This window comes from Platalea leucorodia (assembly GCF_965183815.1).
Source record: "Platalea leucorodia genome assembly, chromosome: 7".
NCBI classification, from domain to species: Eukaryota; Metazoa; Chordata; class Aves; order Pelecaniformes; family Threskiornithidae; genus Platalea; species Platalea leucorodia.
In genome coordinates, this window is record NC_138829.1 from 58,301,298 (window position 1) to 58,322,426 (window position 21,129).

Sequence of the window (21,129 nt, forward strand, 5' to 3'; positions counted from 1 at the left end):
TAGTGTATTCAGTCATTTTTACAGTTGCGTGTAAATGATTTCTGCTTCCTTGATAGCACTGTAAAGGTAACTTTTGTCTAACTGGGAAAACAACTGAGTTTTGTTGCGTGTATCTATCTTAACATAATTCTGTCAAATTCACCGCAGCCTGGAGAAAGTGCTTTTGTGGGTATCCTTTCTAAAATAGTAACAAGACCACATCAACTTTTCACAATTAAGCAGTATTCATTACTGACATGTATTTTCTTTTCAGAGAAACTGAAAAAGTGGATCAGCAAGCTGTTCCCCAAGTCAATCATGTGGATGCCTGTAAAGAGTGTGTGAAAGCAGAGATTACAGATACAAAAGAAAGTTATCAAAAATCAGCTGAAATGCTTGGATATGATAAGCGTGAAGAGATAAGAAGAGAAAAAGAGGAGGAGGAGCGTTATATCCACAGAAAAGAAACTCTGGAAACTAAGAAGGGAAAGGCTAAGCATGCGTTAACAGAAGCTGATTCATTATTTCCAGACTTAACGAATGCATCGCAGTCCCAAGTAGCTCAGCCTCAGCCAGCTGAGAAGAATGGAACGCTTCCTAGTTCATTAAGTATGAGTGCTGGCCTAGTGGAGCAGAATGGTACCAGCTCCTATAAAAGAGGGTTTGTTCCCAGAACAAATCCAGATAAACAGATTCAAAGAAAAAGTAACATGGCTCAAGTGGAGCACTGGGTAAAAGTCCAAAAAGGAGATACAAAAAGGTTAGTAATAGGCCCTTCTTTAAATAGACTGCCAAATAGCGTTTTCTTAAATTAAAGGAAAAGATGTATTAGTAATATGTTTAGGGTAAATCAGAATGATATTTTACAGAGACAATACATAACAAAACTTACTTTCTCTTCCAGTGCAGAATGGTATTTTTCAGGTGGTTATCTCATGGGAAAGTCAATACGGGATTGGCTAATCAAATCCCTTTGATGTTGTCACTATATTGCAAATAGAAAAAGTGAGATTAGAGTGCTATTTTTTTTACTGTTTTTTATCACTGTGGATGCTTAAAACTTCTTAAAATTTGCTACTATTGAAGAGCCAGAAAGTGAAGTGCAGCCCTCAGTTACCTCTTATTCATAAACAACTACACAATATAAATTACAGATAATCGTTTCTTTTCCACTTAAAAGTAAAGAATGATTCCCCCCCCCCCGCCTTCTGTTCCTGCTACAAACATCCATAAACTCATCTATATCAGATCACTGCGCTCAAAGTCACAGTGTGTGTGTCACATATTGAAAGGTCTCCGTATATTCATTTAGTTAATGAAGAGGTCCTAGGATGTGCCATGGTCTCCAGGATTCTCTTTTCCCTTTTCAGTCCTTGAAAATTACATAAATTGTACCAGGAGGTAGAATGCACACTGGAATGCTTTTGTAATTTGAAAATCTCGTAATTGCTTTACTTTCAAAGTGTGCAGTCAGATTAGGGACCACTTCTAAAAATGAAGTGATGTATATATGCGTCTGTTCAGAATGTTAACCTTGTGTCAAGTGGCAGGAAAGACAGCTGGGCTCTGTGCTGCATGTGAGGATTTTTCAAATATGGGTAACCTACTGATTAGTACCTTATAAATTTACTAAAATCTCATTATAATATAGAACAATAGGAGACATTAGCATGTGGTTCTTAGGAGGGAGAAAACATTTTGAGCATATTTTTAATGCTTATTGAAGCTAACATTTGTCATTTTGGATCCAGTAAGAAATATAAGGCTTGCTAATTCTGTTTGGAAGTCCATTCTTCTACTCTCTTATCTTTGGAATTACCCTTAAAGAAGCTTTCATACTTTTCAATTTTATTTAATACTCTTCTAGACTGCTAGAATCAGTTTACTTGCGTGTTTTTTGCTTGGATATCAATCAGTGCTTCCCAAGAGAATATGACTTCAATGAAAAAAAGTACTTGGTATGTTAGTTCTTAGATGTGTAGACGTATTAGTCTAAAACAATACAGAAGACTATTGAACTAGTTAGCCAGCGTTTAAGAAAACTTCTGTTGTTTTTCACATCAAAAGTATAGGCCGTGAACAGGCTTGATGGATAGCTAAATAAGTACTGGTTTCTTCCTAATTACTCTTTCCAGTAAATCAACTTTAGGTGTGTCTCAGGTGTAGTGTTAAGATAGTGCTATTGCAGGTGCCACCTTTTGTTCTAGATAAAACCAGCTACCTCAGCTGTTAAGTATTCAGTGAAACTTTGCAAGAGTTAACTGTAGTGATGTAACCAAAATCTGACTTTTTATATATATATAAAAATTTTCTTCTTACCTTGACAACTTCCTTTATGTTCTATTTTAGTTCAGTTGACCTTGTTTTCTTTGTCTTTCCCTGACAAATGCTGTTATATTCTCTGCATTCAGAATAAATGGCACATTACCTTCCCAAAGATTAATGGATTGATTTTTTAAATAGCACCTTCTCTCAGCCTGCTGAGGTTGTTGCAGTGCACTTAACTGATGGATAGAAGTGGCATGTTAGTAGTCAAATGTCTTCTTGATTTCAGGATATAGGAATTTAAGATAGAGATGATAATTTGACTGACACTCCATTTTGATTTTAGTAAGTACGAGTAGACCACTTAATTTCTTAACGCTCCATGTTTAGTGTTATTCCACCTGAAATGTTACAAATAAAGAACCTCTGAGGATTTAGAAACCTTTATAATTTTTGAACACAGAAGGAGTACAGTTTTATTTGTTTCCAGGCTCAGGTGTATAAAGCTGCAGTGCTTGCCAGCAAGTTGATTATGACAAGAAAGAACTCTTTTAGCTAGAAGCTTCACACAAATACAGCAGTTGTTTGTATAATTATTTGCAGGGATTGCACCTTTTATATAGAGATTTAGATCTTTCAAATAGATATTTTGCTTCCCCTTTTTATAAAGCACTCAGAACTGTTTGCTAAATAGTAAATGTTAGCTCTCTCTTAGACAACGAACTGTTAGCTGCACTGCAGTTACATCCAATGTAGTCATCTAAGCCCTCTCTGTTCTCAGCAAAGGGGAATACCTGCTTTGGTAAGGTTCGTGCCAGCCTTTGAGAGAGATCTAGAGAATTGGAAGGAGGCTTGAAAGGAGGCTTTCAGGAGATTTTGATTCTAAGTAATTAAAGGTTGGGACCATCAAGCAGCAGCTGTCCAGAATTTATTGGTCTTTGATCTGATTCCAGTGCCTGGATAGACATAGTGAATGCATAATTGTAAAGAATCTGATATTTCTGCCAGTCAATTTGCACTTCTAAAAAAAATAAATTTGATAAATGCAAGCGTAATATTTCCCAACTAAATGCAGTTGGGAAATATTATGAAGGATATAATGCAGGAATTTCCTTCCTTGCAAATACAGTGTCAAAACATTTCTTGTTATGCAGAACTTTCCATTTCTTCCTGATTTGCTTAAGGAAGAAACTGTTAGCTTCTGTGCGTTCCTGTGAATAGGCATCGTGTTTCCAATAACTGTATTTGTTTTCTTTTGAACATATATCTTCTCTTTGTACAATATCTTCTGTGTGGTTGCTTCCCATTGCAGACCCTGAATGGTTTTCATGGCAAATAATCATATAATATGACATCAGGCCATTTTTTCTACTCTTCGATGTCTGCTTTCCTTTTTATATTCTTTACACCTTATCATTCAAGACAGAGATTCTCAAGAGCATCTCCTTTTGCTCATTTTTACTCTTGATCCCTGAGAAAGCAATTTTCCAGAGTCCACTGTGGACTAATTTGAGTCATTCAGGACATTGTTCCTTCCCTGTTCTAGAAATCGGTATGTCGTCTTAGTGCCTATTTTTGTATTATGCAAATTATTTTTAAGGGTCTGAAACCTTGTGTGGTAGAGATGCCAGCTGCTTAAAGCCTGTCGTCTTAGCTGGAGGTTTCTCCCTACTTCATATACTGAGAAATTACAACCTGCCTGTATGTAGGCAGTTGCCTGTGAAGTTCAGCTTTGAATATGACTTTCCCTGGGCAATCTAATGCACATGCAACTTTGTTCTTTCTAACAGGCTGAAGTATTGCATGAAGCTGGCACTTACCAGCTGCTCAAAGTACAGCTTTCATCCAAAAAATTTTAGTTCCTCTCAGACAAATGCATCCTTTTCTAGAAGAAAGGCATGAATATTTTTTTTTCCCCAAAAACTCATGGGGTCTTTGCTTTCAGACTGCTTTTGCTCCTAAAGCTGCTAGCCCTGATGACTTCATTGACTACCAGTAATTCCTGCTGATCTGAATACTTTACCCTTTCATATCCGATGAGAAAATAACCACACACAGATGGTTTGCAGCATTCAGTAGTTTGCCGATGCCTCCAGGAGGGCTGCACTAGGTTGGACTATAGGAATGGTCAAGGCCCCTTCCCCTTTATTCCACAGAGAAATCACCAAAAGAATGTGTCCTAGCTTCATGCCTGTCTCTGATGTCCTTTCAAAGCATTACCTGCTCCACACTTTCTCGGTTCTCATTCCTATCTAGAGAAAATACGTTTCTACCAACTGCTTTGATTTTCATGTGGAAAGAATTGGCAGTACGGTACAGAACATAGAGAGTACGCATGATGTCATGAGCTAGACAAATAAAAGAGGTTACTTGACCACTAAACGCTGATCTTTGAGTTGCTTCTGTTCATACTACCTGCCTGCTTTAACCTTTATTGTGAAATTTGAGGATAACATCAAGGTTCTGTGGTATGAGAGCGCAGAGCTTTTATGAATTTGTAATCCTCCATGCAGTGCAGGGCAGTTATTCTGCTTTCTGCCATGAGGAACTATATATCCTCTCAAGAGCATCCGTATTTCAAGACAGCCCACCAGTGCCAGATACTGCAAGTAGAAATAGACGGAGGCAACTACTGAGCAGCAGTTACTGGTAGCCATTCTTTTCTCCCTGCTTCTGTTATTCTTGGATGCTGAACAAAGTTGTTCTTTTCCATACTGCCCTTTCCTTCATGTGGAATTCTGCAGTTCGCACATCACGAGGTCTCCTTCTCATGCAGAGAGTGGAGGCTACCAAGTGGAGTGACGAACGTGCTCTGAGTTCCTTCATTTGTGTTTTATTTCTTGTTGTTATTTATTTTTTTGTATTGTTGCCCTGTGACAAGTCTGGCAGAATGGGTTTTGGTTTGGAGATTCTGAATCAATGGGCAAGTGACTGCAAATGCAAAACCCCCAGGTGTTTAACAGGAGAATCAGAAATTAGAGGCTATGGAAAGAGCATGATGCTACAGGAGGATTTTGACTTCAAAGTAGGAGAGGAAGCTAACTAAACTTTGTCAAAGCTTTTACCAGTTCTGTCTTAACTCTCTATCTACTAAAAGATTTAATTTCTACAGTTTAAGTGCATTATGGATGCAGTACTAAAGCCAGGATGTAATGGCTCTTTTTATATTCTAGTTTGTCAATGAGTTTTGTTGCAAAAAGCCTTCTGTTGCTTAAAATAGCAGAACCAGTAGCATTAGGTCAGATTAAAGTAAATCATACAGACTTGGGGACTTTGAACAATTTCTTACCTTTTTTTGCTTCGTTCACATGAACAAAAATTAGCTGAGATACTCATTCTGTGATTGGTGAGATTTCTTCTTGCACTTCAAGGTAATTTTTTATGAGTGTGCATTTGTTGTTCGTAAACTGCACCACCTAGTGGTGAGCAGGCTTTCGGTGAAAAGAAATATTTTAATTTACAGATTTGTTCTTTAAACATAATAATTCTGTTCTTCATGTTCTTGACATTCTTTTTGGTGTAAGTACGTAATGCGCTGTCCCTTAAGTTTATTTCTAGTAGGTCATTCTAGGTTAGACACTAAGTTAAGAGCCTGTATTTATACTATTTGCATCTTTGCATGAATACAGTGTAATGTTTCTGTGCAGGGTAGATTTCATTAATATTACTTTGTTAATATTTCTGTAAGTTCTGTTTAGATGACTCTTGTATGTTGTGTCTTGTAGCTCCTATGCTAATGTCATTAGATATTTTTTTTTATCAGTCACTCCCACTCATCCATGTATGCTAAAATTTACCCTTTTTTCTTCCCCCCTCCTTCACAGCCTCACTTCTGATCAGACTCTTACGCGTCAGGGTCCCAATCTACCTTTTCCTGAAAATTATCACACTTTGCCAAAGAATACCAGGCAGCCTTCAGGGAGCTCACCACCACCACCAAACCGCAATTTGCCAAGTGACTACAAATATGCGCAAGACCGTGTTAGTCACTTGAAAATGTCCCAGGAGGAAAGGAAAGCAAATAAGGATGGAACTGTTTGGCAGCTATATGAGTGGCAGCAGAGACAGCAATTTAAACATGGCAGCCCCACTGCCCCACTTTATGTAGGTTCTTCAGACTTTATTGATCGTGGTAAGTCAAAAAGTTCATTAGATGTTCCACGATCAATATCTGTTCCACCCTCTCCATCTGATATTCCTCCACCTGGACCTCCAAAAAGCTTTCCCCCAAGGAGACCACATACTCCTGCAGAAAGGCTTACAGTTAAACCATCTGATGAGAGACAGACTGTAGATGTTCCTTTTGCTGGATCACCCAGGAAGATACGAAATCATGCTGTAAAGGTTTGTATACAGTATAAATGATTTCAAACTATTCTATATGTGGTGTTATACATTGATAATTTAATTTAGTCATTTTCATTGCATCCTTCCTTGTGTATGAAGGATTGTGCAAGTTGTAAAAGTTAATACAGTGAATAATTTTCTCCTAAAACTCTTATTTTTCTGATCATTTCAGATTTATTAATTTTTGTTGGTTAGGAAAGGAATATTGGTGGCACATTGCATTGTTCTGGAATATTTTTATTCAAACACTGGAAGGCATGTGTTTATATGTATAAAATATACAAATTGAAGTATTTTAATGTATAGAGTAGGTAGGCAAGAATATAAAACTCAGCAGGATGAACTCTTCCTTGATTATTTACTTATGCTTGTAGTTGTCAGTGTTTGCTGTGTCTACTTTCTCTACCTGTTTTGCTAGTGTAATTAGTCTTACAGCTGATACAGTTTTTAGTTATGGCTAAAAACATAATAGTTTTTCGTGCATTTGGTAGTTTAAGCCCTTTGCAGAGTCGTTAGCATTGGGCTAACCAAAATCAAGTAGTGTTAGTCTGAAACTTTAACCTTCTGCAGAATTTCAGTGTGGTTTTTTCGTAGGCACTGTTGTACCTTTTTATCCAGAGGTGACAGAGGTTTCCCTATTCGGTACTCCACATGGCTCTCCTTGCCTAAGGAAATTAGGGAAATTCAGGATTGAATCAACGTAGAATTTGCTTGTCCTGGTAGCTCTTACACTGGAATAAGTGGAAGTGAAAGCCTCTGTATTCACCTAATTCTTTGACCTCAGCCATGGGGTCTGATGGGGAAGGTATTCGCAAAGAGACAGACTTGTAAATTCAGATACCCAGCATGGGTTCAGGACTGTGACTTCAGGTGCATGCCAGCTTCATGCACAGTTTAGATTTTTTTCCTAGTGTATATGTGGTGTAGCTGTCAGATGTCTTTCAGCATTTATAGATTTATAATATTCTGTCAGAGGATTAAATAGTCTAGTGTTGTGCATCACTGGAAATTCATATTTTTTTAACTCCCGATTATATTATGCCAGACATTGGTTTCTCCACGTGTAAGTCGAAGGAGCATTACATCCCTTACGAAGGAATGTACAGCAGTCTTTTCCCTTCCTGTGCAATGTAGCTGTATGAATTTGACTCATAAAATAAAACTCTTTTTATGTCATACTGATTTTACCAATATAGGGAAACACCGTTTTCCTCATCTGTAAAACTTTTCTGTGAAACTTCTGTAACAGTTTCTGGAGAAAAACACTCATGTTTTTATATGTAAGCACACAGTGTCATTTTAAATTTTAATTTATATGTCTACAGAAATCTATGATATTCCTCCCTCCCTGGAATGCTTTATTAAATTCCATCCGGTTACACTTAAAAAAATAAAAAGAAAAAAGAAAAAAAAAAAAAAAGGCAGAACAAAACAGCATTCAGTGAAATTCAGAGACAGGAATAAAAACATATCATGAGACATTTAGTCTGCCTTGAAGAAAGCCATAAAAGTTTGGCATTAAGAGAATGATGAAAGAATGGATGTGCAGTAGGTTTTCATACTATAAGCGGAAAGGGGCAGATCAAATATGATTATTTAATAAAACCTGGTATTAATGGAACCCGTTGCCACAAGGTGTCACTCATGTCAGTAGCTCAGTGTTCCCTGGCTAAAAGAGGGCATTCACAGTTGTTAGTGTATGGAGTACAAGCCAACCGGGGCAAAAGCCAGCCAGCATTTCTCTGGGAGACATTAGGTCGGGGGGAACTTTATGAATATTTTTTTTATTTGCTGGAAGCCACTTTGCATGTTCTGCTGAAGCTTCTTGTGCTGCCAGAATTTACTGATCTGCCCAGCATCACAGGTGCTAAATTTGCATTTGTTCATTCATAATTCTTACTTAACCATCAAAGGATCTGGCTGGCCCATGAATGTTACCCTGATCTAAGCATGCCGTGAATTCAAATACAAAATTTGTGGCAGAGGTGCATATCTTCTGAATTTTCCATCAAGTACAACATACCTCTCACTTGAGACAATCCTTACAATTCTGGCTGTGGCTTCTTACAGAGCTCAACTCACATTGATCGACGCTCTATGCCTGCTATGGGTTACATGACACATACTGTGAGTGCACCCAGTTTGCATGGCAAGTCGGTAAGTTGAGAGAGCAATTACTTTTCCTTTTGTGTCATCTTACTATTGTAGTTAAGTTTTAAAATCCTGCTCACTCCATAGTAGTTGTATTTTTATTAGTTAAAACATAAATAACTTCAATGAGAACTTAATCTTAACCAGCTCCCAGTAAAGCCTGTAGGAATTTTGCTGTTATCTGCATCGTGAACAGGGGTGAGCTGTCTGTTATTACAGGATTCAACTTTTATTATGTTTATTTGACCAAATGTAGAGTTAATGGAATAATTGCTTAATCATGTCAAGTAACTGCTTTCTGGGCACTGAGGTGAAAAATGTAATTACAGTTACTCTCCCTGAAGACTGCTAATTTCCTCTTTACAATGTGTCTAAATACCTGCAGCCTGAAGAGCTAACATTGCTTCTCATTCGATTAAGGAGACATCAGGCTAAGTTGGCTAGTATACGAAATTACACAATCGCACAATTACTGCAGCACTTGCCAACTAATTCCACCTATCAGGTCAGCTGCTGCTTGGCTCATCTGTGCCGTATGACATTTTGTGACTCTGCAAATGCTTCATTAGTGGCATGCTTGAGTCTGTGCTTTCTTGCCCGTTCTTTGGTATTCTACAATTCCCAGGTCGTTTGCGGTTTTTCTTTGCTACTGTATTTACTATAAAAGATGAGCGGTTTAAGTTATAGGGCACCAGCGCATATGTTTCAAAGTGTTATGTATGCTTCCTTTTTATACTATTTCTGAAAATGCTACATCTTCAGAAATGTGGATTAAAATATTAGATAAGTTCATTCTAAAGCAAAACCATTTCTTTGTGCTGCTTTCATGACGGGATTGGCTCCCTGTGCCACATGCTGCGTCATCTGCAAATGGAAATGCATCGGCCAGTTTGTACATTCATATGAGCTTGTAACTGTGTCAGTTCTGCAGGTGAACATTGGTTCATAAGAGCTCATGGGCATCTTGGATCATCAACAGTGCTCTTGATTGCACTGATGTATGAAACTTACAGAAATGTACTTAATGGAGCTCTTCAGTTCATAGTAGAGCCTCAAGAATGGAGCCATCTGGGAATAAAATGTGATGACTCTTCTTGGAATTGGTGAAGGCTTTATATTGGCCCAAAACTAAAGGAATTTTTTTGAATTTGGAAAATTTTCATTTCCCGACTTACCTCACCTACAGAACAATTGCACTAAGATGGGTGATAGTAACAGGGATTTCTCCAAAAATGGGCAGACTTTCTAGTCAAGTCCTCAGCCAGACTTATAAGCTGATCGGACAAGAACTGCAAGTGAACACCTCTAAAGAAATGCAAGTGTGATCTATTGATTTTATGGCATAAAGGGTTTTTCTTTTCTTTTTTAACTACATATTCTCATTGGCTCAAAACTTGAGGAAAGGTATAGTTGTGTTTTTCTTTTATTCTGAAGTTTAATGTACCCAGGATATAAAATCCTGTCAAAATAGCAATAAAATTCTAGGAATTTGGGGGCATTTTGGCTGATTACAAAGCACTTCTGCAACAGTTAAGCTTTATTTTGTTGCCTATTGCAAATACCTCTTTTTTTTTTAAAAAAAAAAAAAGAGAAATAACTTTGTTATGACTTCTGTGCATGCTTTTCTTGAAGCGACTGTAATGAAGATGTTGGTAGATGAATGTAACTATAAAATTAAGCTGATAGCAATTACAGGTGAGCCAATGAAAAATAAGGATCAAGTTGAATGCTATTACTGAAAAGACAAAGTGGATTCTTTATTTATATGTGAGATCTTTTTCAGTATTTTATTCACAAAACTTATTTTGTATTTTTCCTGAATAAAGGAATTCATACCTTAAAATGTGTATGAAATGTGATCAAAAGTATTCTAATGATTTGTTACATAATGCCTTCTAGTTACATTTGACATTTAGTTAGGTACAAGTCGTCTTTTCTTCTCCCAAAGAGACATACTGTGCTGGAGGACACCACCATAGCTTTTTCAGTGAAGGGATAGTCAGTAGAAATTGATCTTGAAAAAGTAACTTTTGAAAATCTATTGTCTCAGGTATTTATGTGTCTCATTAGAGGTGGAAAACTGAAATCTGTGTTTGGAGGGTGGGCAGGAGGTAGTAATATTCTTGGGAAATATTTTGCCCATTTTTCAGCTGTAAATAGCTATATGCTGGTGGAGCAAATGTGCTTTTTTTTGATGTACTTCCTACTCTGTTATTTTGTTTCCTCTTTCATCCATTTTCTTATATATAACCAATCCAAGTATTTTGAAATTGTTTCAAACATTCAAAGACATTGCATTTTTTTTTCCCTTATGTACTTACCTGAAGGCGGATGACACTTATATCCAGTTGAAAAAGGATTTGGAGTATTTGGATCTAAAGGTAAGATTTTATAGGAGTCTACTTCCATTATTTTTTTTTTTTTAACCAAGGGGTCTTTTGTGTATTTTCTTTGTACCTGCAGGTTTTCAAATCACCTTCTGTTCAGAGATAGGAACTCTGTGTCTTTTGCCATCACTGTTGTGCTTAAAATATCGAGTGTCTTTATAGTAGTGACTATACAATTAAAGTGCAAACTCAGAAAATGTAATTGCTTCAGTTTGTAGGATGAACTTGTGTTACTGGTGCTCCAGATGAATGGTGAGTTTAGAGAAATCAGATAAAAAACTGATTCAAAATGTTTGTCCGCTATAGCATTAGAACCAATATGAAGTAAACTACTCTAAGTTAAAATAGGGTGTTCTTTTAATCCAGCTTTTTCCCTTTAAATCTTCTTGAGCTGACTTTTTCCTTGTTTTTATAATATGCCCTATTTATAAGGTCTTGCTTTCTTGTGAAAATGTGGTGATTAATGAGCACCTGTCATTGTCTTCATATTATTACAGCTAAGAGATTTCAAATGCACCCATTCATCCATCCATCCCTAGATATAATCTGCCCAAATAATGTTACGTGATATTTCCTTTTAAAAAAAAAAAAAATTATATTGAGCATCAAAGCATCTGTCTAAACTAAATGACTTTTGTATCCAGTACACCTGATAGTTGGCAATTTGAAAGCAAATCTAGACTTATTAATATCAGGTTTTGAAGAAGAAAAAAGAAAAACCAAAACGTATAATCATTTTGCTTAGCAAAGCAGTCTATCACTTTCTATGGTGTGTAGGATGTCTCACCATATATAAATCATATGGTGTTTCTGAAAATCAAGGTGGGGTGAAATTTGACACCTCATTATCCTTATTCTTTGCATGTTCATAGCTCTCATTGATGCCATGGGGCATTGCGTATGTGCAACTAGTGAGCTGACTGGACCTATTAGTATGTGTATTTCAATTTTATCTGATGTTTTGATGGCTGAATATATAACCAAATATATCCATGGAAAATATTAATAATACATATTACACATATATATAGTGACATATATATGAAGATAGAATATTTATCACAAATATGTAAACTGTTGTAGTCATTAATATACAAATTTAACATCGGTTGGACGCATTCCACTTTAGGCCTTGTTCTTGGTTTTTTCATGGCTTTGCCAAAGGTAACTGCATCCCAAGCCATAGGCTGAATTTTATGACAAATTTCAATTTAAAAGGTCCTACAATTTGAGAAATTTTTAATAAACACAGTGTTTTGTCCATTATAAAACAACAATTTCCACAGTTAAAAGTGACCACAGTTGAAGCCTCTGAAAATGTTATGTGCTTAGCCAAATTATTAGGATGGTTTTTAACTTTTTAGTTTATCCCATCTGGATTGATTTGTTGCAGTCCAGGACATGATGAGCTGTTTGGTCTCCCAGGAGCTCCCCTTGTGCCTTTCCAGCCTGTGTAGCACCTGAAGAAAGCGGCCAGAAAGATAAATGTATGGGTGTTCCTGATCTTTCTCTGAAAAGAGACTTAATTGTAGAATCAGAATCATAGAATAGTTTGGGTTGGAAGGGACCTTTAAAGGTCATCTAGTCCGACCCCCCTGCCATGACATCTTCAACTAGAGCAGGTTGCTCAGAGCCCTGTCCAACCTGACCTTGACTGTTTCCAGGGGTGGGGCATCTACCATCTCTCTGGGCAACCTGGTCCAGTGTTTCACCACCCTCATCATAAAGCATTTCTTCCTTATATCTAGTATTAATCAACCCTCTTTCAGTTTAAAACCATTATCTGTTGTCCTATTGCAACAGGCCCTGCTAAAAAGTCTGTCCCCATTTTTCCTGTAGGCCCCCTTTAGGTGTTGAAAGGCCGCAATCAGATCTCCCCGGAGCCTTCTCTGCTCCAGGCTAAACAACCACAGCTCTCTCAGCCTGTCCTCAAAGGAGAGGTGCTCCATCCCTTTTAACATTTTTGTGGCCCTCCTCTGGACCTGCTTCAACAGGTCCATGTCTTTCCTGTGCTGAGGACTCCAGAGCTGGATGCAGTACTCCAGGTGGGGTCTCACCAGAGCAGAGCAGAGGGGCAGAATCCCCTCCCTCGACCTGCTGGCCTCGCTTCTTTTGATGCAGCCCAGCATACGGTTGGCCTTCTGGGCTGCGAGCGCATGTTGCCAGTGAATGTCCAGCTACCAGTACCCCCAATTCCTTCTCCAAAGGGCTGCTCTCAATCCCTTCATCCCCCAGCATTAGCGTTAATGTTAGCATTAGTTCCCTTTTGAAAATCTTGACAGTCAAAATGTCAAGTGTGTTTCCATCAGAATGATCTGATTTTTTAAAATGGCATTTCTTAATAACCTTCTTTCAGTACCAGTCCAGAAATGTAAAATTTCAGGTCACGTTTCTGAGAGATTAAAGAGACCATGTGAAACTTGAGAAGTGGTCTTTGTATCAGTTAAATTTGTGTTTTGCCACTAAGTATAAATTACTGAAGAGGTGCTTTGCTTTCCAGTATGAGGAAAAAAGAATAGAGTGCCAGATGAAACTAAGCAAGTTACATATTGATTTGGTAACGATGGAATACGGCAAATTCACAGTTAATATATGTGGTACCTTTCATTTAAGACACTGAAGGCTTAGATAGAAAGCGTTTTAATTCAAATCTCTCTTTTCACTTCATTGGGCTTTGAGTTAGACCCATTCTGATTAAACAGTTTTAAACAGGACTGAAGATTTTAGAACTGGAGTTAAACTTTCTTCTTTTCACTAAATCCATCATTTCTGAAGATCTCTCTTCCAAGAGGTTTTGAAATACAACTTTTCAACATGGAATAGTAATTAAGCAATTCACTGCATAATGCATGCTATAGTAATAAAACTGATTACAATAACTGGTTACACAGCATTTAGTAATTTGTCATTACACACGTTTTGTCCCCCCTTGCCCTTATCCTTTTATAAGAGCCCATTTCTTATTATTTAAGAGTTTAAAAATATTATCTAAGAAATAATTTTGATGTTAATACCACGATGATATTTTTCAACATTACAGTGTCTTGTCATAAGTATAAATGAAATAAAAATGCTCTAGAGATATAATCCATTTCAGTAGTTTTCTCTTGCATGCAAGCTAGTTCTGACGTAAAAAAAAAAGTCTAAAGGCTGTTTACTCACAGGACGAGGAACAATTATTCATAATTTTGAACTTGTCAAATACCATGCATTGTGGAGGTTTCCTTTAACAATATTGCCCTTAGGTTATGAACTTTTTTTTCGCCCAAATTGCTGCAATGACTCTGTATTCTTTTTTCACTCATGAAGTAGAGCTATGTGGAGCATGAAAGAAATGGTGTAACTGTATGCTATAGCATAACCATGCCTCTTCTGCAAATAAATTTCCACAGTTGTGTTTCCACAGTTGTTGTTTTTTGATCTCTAAAGTGGATAGACCCTGTATTAGAAAAGCAGAAAGGAAGAGCAAAGGAAAGAAAACCTCAATTTTCCCCACAAGCTTCTAAGATGACTGCAAATAAGGTGAAACACAAGTGCTGAAGGAAGCTTCCCTTTTCGTGACTATGAAATCAAGTCCCAGCAGGCTACAGGAGGGATGGATGGGCAGCCTCACTTCAGAATAGTTTACAAATATTCCCGAGCAGGTTATACAAAATATGGATGAGGAAGTACAGGAAAGTTTGTGTCACTAGATATAAACTGTGCAACCAGTTGAAGCAAATCTGGGGCCCTCTCAATGGTTCGGCAGTGGCCCTGCTTCATTCTTCTGCAGTCATACTGTAATATCTGAAGCTGTTTAGGTTGCTCAAATTATCAATATAGAGCTCTTGGTGCAAGTGTTACTATGTATTACATGACAGAAAATATCTTCCTGTAATACCCAGCACTCTTGAAACTGTAATTGGGCAAGTCTGAGCAAATCCTATTTTGTGTCGTGTGTTCGTATGTGTGCTTTGCAAAAGTAAAAAAGTCTTATGGTTGGATGAACAATCTACCCACGATATAACAAGATAGGCAGATAACCAGTTGTAGCTTCCGTAATGGCAGATTATATAGACTATAAGCCTCAAGGACTGGTGTGACATAAGAGCATGTGATTGCTGCTGCTCATGGAGTTTTGATGTGTAAGATTTGGGAGTTTTCATTTTTACATCTATAACAAGCTATTACTAAACTTTTGTTTGAAACAGATAGAAAATAATGGACCTCTGATCAACATGCTATACAAAGTGCTAAAGAACTCAGCACAAGGGTTACTATCCAGTATACATGTAAGACTGCTTGCATCTGAAATGTGCTCATCCCATTGCTTTTTAAAATAGCAGTCAATGTTTACATATTCTGGCTTTTACAGGTGTCTTATGGTAAACAGTAAAGCTTTATGTAAGATTTTGTTTTTTCTTTCCTTTTTTTAATTTTTTTCTCCCCCCCCCCCCGCCCCCGGAGTCTGTATGCGAAATTATGGCTGACCTCAGTGTTTGGTTTCATTTTATCATGTTTTGAAAATGATCGTGTCAAGTAGTGACTCCTATGTGTAATTTTGAAAATGTGAAAGCATGCTAAATCTTCATTATGTTCTCACGTTCACTGCTTGATAATTAACAAATTCTTTACAGTTCTGATTATGTAATTTAAAATATCCCCAAAATCTATAGACTCTGGCTTTTATGTTAATTCCATTGCTTTGAAAAAGGCTTTTGCATTCTCTTAGCTTGCAAGTAATTAAATATGCAAAATTTTTACTTTGACATGCTGGTATTTATGCTTATATTTAATTATTTGTTACTATTATACATAGGATTTAGCATTTAAATAATTCCATTAATATTTTTGAAAGAAAAGGTTTTTCCTATATAAAACACATCATTGTTGAAAATGAAAATAGCCAAAAATTGAAAGTTTTGAGAGGCAGTAAATGCTTTTGATTTTGGTGGTGGGGAGATCATGTTTCACCACATGAAAACACATGATAAGTCTTTGAATGGAGTCTGCCATTGGAGGAGAGAAGACAGTAAATATAAATGATGACCATATTCTTCTGTCTTAAACCTACTTTGTTATTTGAAGATACTATGTGTAGATGGCTAACTTCACATAACATGTTAAATGAGAAACTGAGGTTGTATCAAAGATTTATTTCTACTTACAGTAAAATGTAATTACTTTAAAAAAAGCTACCATGATCCTGTAGGTGCCTGTTAGGTTAATAAGTAAACTATGTAGCTTGAAGTCTGGAGATTGCCAGTCAGTCAATAAAAAAGTCAAACTATCCCTTCTACCCCACCAAAAAAGCCAACAACTTCTGCTCTTATATTAAATCTTCTGCCTCTTATATTATTAAAGGCAATATTTAGGTGAACTTTGCCTCATAAACTCTTGCCTGTATATGAGTAGAAATATACTGTATATGAGTGCTATACTTCTAAACACCAGGTGTTTCTTTGGGAAGACAGCATTGGCTTTAATGAATCTTTAAAAGTGTTCTAATCTAGTAATATTAAGTCATTAGATTTTAAGGCTTCTAAAAACTGTATGATTAATGAGCTGTATTATATTGCCATTTTCTTAACCTCATTTATTCACAAAATGGGTCCCATGTAGGCAGTGGAGTAATCAACTTTCTACAGAGATAGACATGCCTTCATTTTAAGATTGCTGTGAAGGTTGGAAGTATAATATAGTATAGTTTCTGTACTGATTTAAAAACTGCATTATGTGAGAAGATAATCTTCTCACCAGAAATTGAATATAAAATGAGTGATTTATGGAATGAGAGATTTGTTGTATTATAAATATGTCAAAATAGATTAATTACATTTAATTCCACTATAGCACTTGCATAGCAGTCTGTTTTTAATAAAATTCACCCTGTACTATGGAAGAGACTATCCTTTGTAAAATGAAATAGTTGCCAAAAAGTTGTATTTTTAGTCATTAATTAATGCTGTTATTCTTGCAACCACACATTTAAAGGAACTATTCAAGTCCTTTGGCTTCAAGAAAGCTATTAAAACCAAACTGTTAAAACTATTAGGTTTTGCAGGAACACGACCTTTGTAACCATAGACAAGTGGGATTATGCTGTTTTGTACAGAATTTTAAGCTACTGTAAGAGTTATTAAGTAGCCTAATATAACTAGTAATCCTTTCTGATAACATTTTTTTTAAAAACTAAAGCCATATTTGAAAAGACTTGTATCCAAAATTTTATTAATCTTTATTAATAACTGTGAATATTTAACAAAACTTTTCTTTTCATTGTTGAAGCATAATCAGGCTTTAGTTTGCAACAAATTTCTCAGATCTTTAAAACCTATTCCTCTTAGGTGACAGGGCGTGACACGTTAAAAGAACGAAGTACAAAACCTGTCAAGATTGCAGAAAGTGATATTGATGTAAGTATCAAATACCACTTCAGAACCTCTTGCATTGTTTTGGCTACTTATGCTGTACTGTTACGTGTTCACGTTGTTATGCTCTTTGGAGTAAAATACTGCTAGTGGAGACTTTTCTGCTTGTTTTTTTAAAATCTAACATTATATATTTATATGATTTCATTTTGAGGTCAAGCTAAGCATTTTCTGTGAGCAGGACAGAATTCTGCAGGACTTGGAGGACAAAATAAGAGCCCTTAAGGAAAATAAAGTAAGTAGATTAAAAATGGTTTTATAAAATAATAACTGTCATCTAATCCTAAAATGTGGAATTACAAACAAAAAATCAAATAACTGGATGCTGCTTTCATTATAGTAGTTTTCTTTGGACATGTGTATAAACATATAAGGAAAAGAATTGGGTTTTATGTTAGGATGAGTACTCACTTCTTATGTTTTTGAAAATGAATGTTTTATAACCACATACATTTAATTTTCTGGCATTTATTATAAATTGGAGTACAAACACTGTTCTGTGTAGTTTTACTTTATGTCTTAACACGTATGTGGTGTGAGGCGGAGTCATGTTTCATTTGCAGTTCTTCACCTGCACAAAAATTGTTTGCATAAGTAGCAGCGTGCTACCACGTTGAGCTCTCACTGTAACTTGTGTGGTGGTTTGTTGGGGTTTTTTGTTGGTGGTTTGTTTTGGTTTTTAAAAAAAGGAGTGAGAGAAGGGAGAGAGATTCAAATTTGTAGTAATTTCAGAAACGTATGGTGGTTTATAGATAGTACTGTGAACTTAGTTCTGAGGGTTGTGACTGAAAGGCTGGAATATCTCCAGTGACGAGTTTGTAGCTGGAATGACCTCCTTTCCTCTGTGCCCATTCAAGTCAGAGTTCAAATCGTGAACAACATCAAAATGGTTTGCCTTTCCTTGTCTTTCCTTGCCTGTATGTATCTTTATCTGCTTCACTGCCTGTGAGCTATAGCTGTCAATAAATTGAGGTGGTTGAGAAAAAAATCTATTCTAAAATGAAAGTACTGTCCAGATGGATCCTTTGGGAGAGCTACTGTGCAAAAATGATTCAGTGTTATTTACTCCTGACTGAATGAATCGGGCCTACTTAGTGGTTTAGACACTATTTTAATGCCTATCCTTAAATAAACATCTAATGCTGTGCGATGGTAGGGCTGTCACAGTTCTATACTGCTTAGTGGGAATTTTTCTGAAACTGTACATTACAGTTTTGTACAGACTGTAAGTAGAAAAATTCCCCTCTCACTGCTTTGTGTTTTCCACAGTTCTGGCTACTCAATGGAAAGATTTAATGGAAAATACCAGATAGTTTTGGTTATAATAGTTAATTAAGGCTCTTGCACTTTTTCGTTTACATCTTAGTCTCCACAACAGGAGGCCACTCCTAACCTCCGGTGGCTTACAGGAAAGACTGGGGAGGTGGAAAACAACTTTTTTTTCCCCGCAGGTAGATCCATAAAATTCCATGTAAATGTTGTAATCTTACCGCTATCTTCTTTGTTAGGATCAGCTGGAGTCTGTTTTGGAGGTTTTACACAGGCAGATGGAACAGTACAAAGACCAACCACGACATGCAGAAAAAATTTCTTACCAGCAGAGACTTTTGCAAGAGGATCTCATACAGATTCGGGCTGAAATATCCAAAGTTTCAACGGTATGTGTTTTTCATTGTTTCAATAAAACCATAATTAAAATGCCAGCTAGAGTAAAACTGTATAGTTTGTTGAATTAGGGGAGCTAAGTCCTGTTCTGAACTGATTCGGTTAAGGTACAGGATGCTAAACCAGAGCAAAAAAATATAAACAGCCTCTCCAGCTTTCCTTTTTAATGTCCCCTTCCCATCCCCCCCAAAAAAGCTCAGAAACCTTGTTTTATACCTTTTTCATTTATGTATGGGGTTTATATTGCAAATCTTTCAGCTGGTCCTTTGAAAATATAAATATGATTCCATGGTATTTTTCCAGAGGAAGAGGAATTGGGAAAGTCTGTTGATATTTCAGTCAAAATTTACTGTTGATATTATGACTTAATAAAATTGAAATGCAATTTCTAAGAATTGGCCATGAAAGAGAGTATATTAAACCTGGGTGTTGTGTACTCAGTATATTACTCCTGCCTTTTAATGAATATGGGACCAGCTCTTCAGAAGATTGTTTCTAGAACTGCATGAACACCTTTCCTATAGTAAGATCTGGTCATTAAAATGCCAGTATTTATTTATTTATATATATATATATATGCAGTGTTTTGTGCCTGTAGAAAATGTGTGACTTTCACAGACAGCATTCCACAGGGATCCATCCTGGGGCCAGTGCTCTTAAATATCTTCATAAATGACTTGGATGCAGGACTTGAAGGTTTGTTATCAAAGTTTACCGATGACACAAAATTGGGAGGAGCCATTGACACTCTCGAGGGCAGAGAGGCCCTGCAGAGAGATCTGGACAAATTAGAGAGCTGGGCAATCACCGACCATATGAAGTTTAACAAGGGCAAGTGCTGGATTTTGCACCTGGGACATGGAACCCTGGATGTACATGCAGACTGGGGAACGAGAGGCTGGAGAGCAGCCCCGCAGAGAGGGATCTGGAGGTTCTGGGCGATGGCAAGTTGAACATGAGCCAACAGTGTGCCCTGGCAGCCAAGAGGGCCAACCGTGTCCTGGGGTGCATCAAGCACTGTATTGCTAGCTGGTTGAGGGAGGTGATTGTCCCGCTCTACTCTGCACTAGTGCAGTCTCATCTTGAGCACTGTGTGCAGTTTGAGGCGCCACAGTACAAAAAGGATATGAAGCTACTAGAGAGTGTCCAGAGGAGAGCCACAAAGATGGTAAAGGGTTTAGAGGGGAAGCCGTACGAGGAGCGGCTGAAGTCACTTGGTCTGTTCAGCCTGGAGAAGAGGAGACTGAGAGGAGACCCCATTGTGGTCTACAGCTTCCTCACAAGGGAAGGAGGAGAGGCAGGTGCTGATCTCTTCTCCCTGACGACCAATGATAGGACCCGAGGGAACGGCAGGAAGATACGCCAGGGGAGGTCTAGGCTGATCATTAGGAAAAGGTTCTTCACCCAAAGGGTAGTGGAGCACTGGAACAGGCTCCCTCGGGAGATAGTCACGGCGCCAAGCCTGACAATATTCAAGAAGCATTTGGATGCCTTCAGACCTATGGTGTGAATTTTGGGGTTGTCCTATGCAGGGACAGGAGTTGGACTCGATGATCTTTGTGGGTCCCTTCCAACTCCGGATATTCTATGATTCTATGATTTAAAATTTCATCAGGGGCATAAATAGCAAGTAATTGTAAAAATGGCTGTACTGGTCCAGTCCAAGGCTCCTTCTAGCCAAGGGTTCTGGCTTCAGCAGTGGGCATAAGCAGATGCTTAGGGAAGGAAGAGTAAGGATGCAAGAGGTGGGTAGTATTTCCTGTCATAACCAATCCAGCTTCTAACTATTTCCTGCTCAGGGAATTCCTGAGGCTGGTTTTTTTTTTTTTTTGTCTGTTTAGTAATCCTGAGTAGATCTTATTTCCAAGAACCCGTACAGTCTCCTATTAAGTTTTGTGAGCGTTTTGCATCCAAAACATCATTTG

The 21,129-nt window shown here is 37.3% G+C and overlaps 1 protein-coding gene across 2 annotated transcripts in view; it reads left to right on the plus strand.

Moving 5' to 3' along the window:
• The window catches only part of PLEKHA7 (pleckstrin homology domain containing A7), a gene marked incomplete at both ends in the record, with an annotated part of 166,457 nt that overhangs the window by 125,148 nt on the left and 20,180 nt on the right, over positions 1-21,129 (plus strand). For both annotated transcript variants that reach the window (XM_082316621.1, XM_082316620.1), the window contains 7 exons: positions 254-739; positions 6,069-6,588; positions 8,662-8,748; positions 11,070-11,123; positions 17,456-17,524; positions 17,694-17,774; positions 19,048-19,197. In XM_082316621.1, coding sequence (XP_082172747.1) covers positions 254-739; positions 6,069-6,588; positions 8,662-8,748; positions 11,070-11,123; positions 17,456-17,524; positions 17,694-17,774; positions 19,048-19,197 — 1,447 coding nt within the window. The remainder of the gene's footprint in view (positions 1-253; positions 740-6,068; positions 6,589-8,661; positions 8,749-11,069; positions 11,124-17,455; positions 17,525-17,693; positions 17,775-19,047; positions 19,198-21,129) is intronic.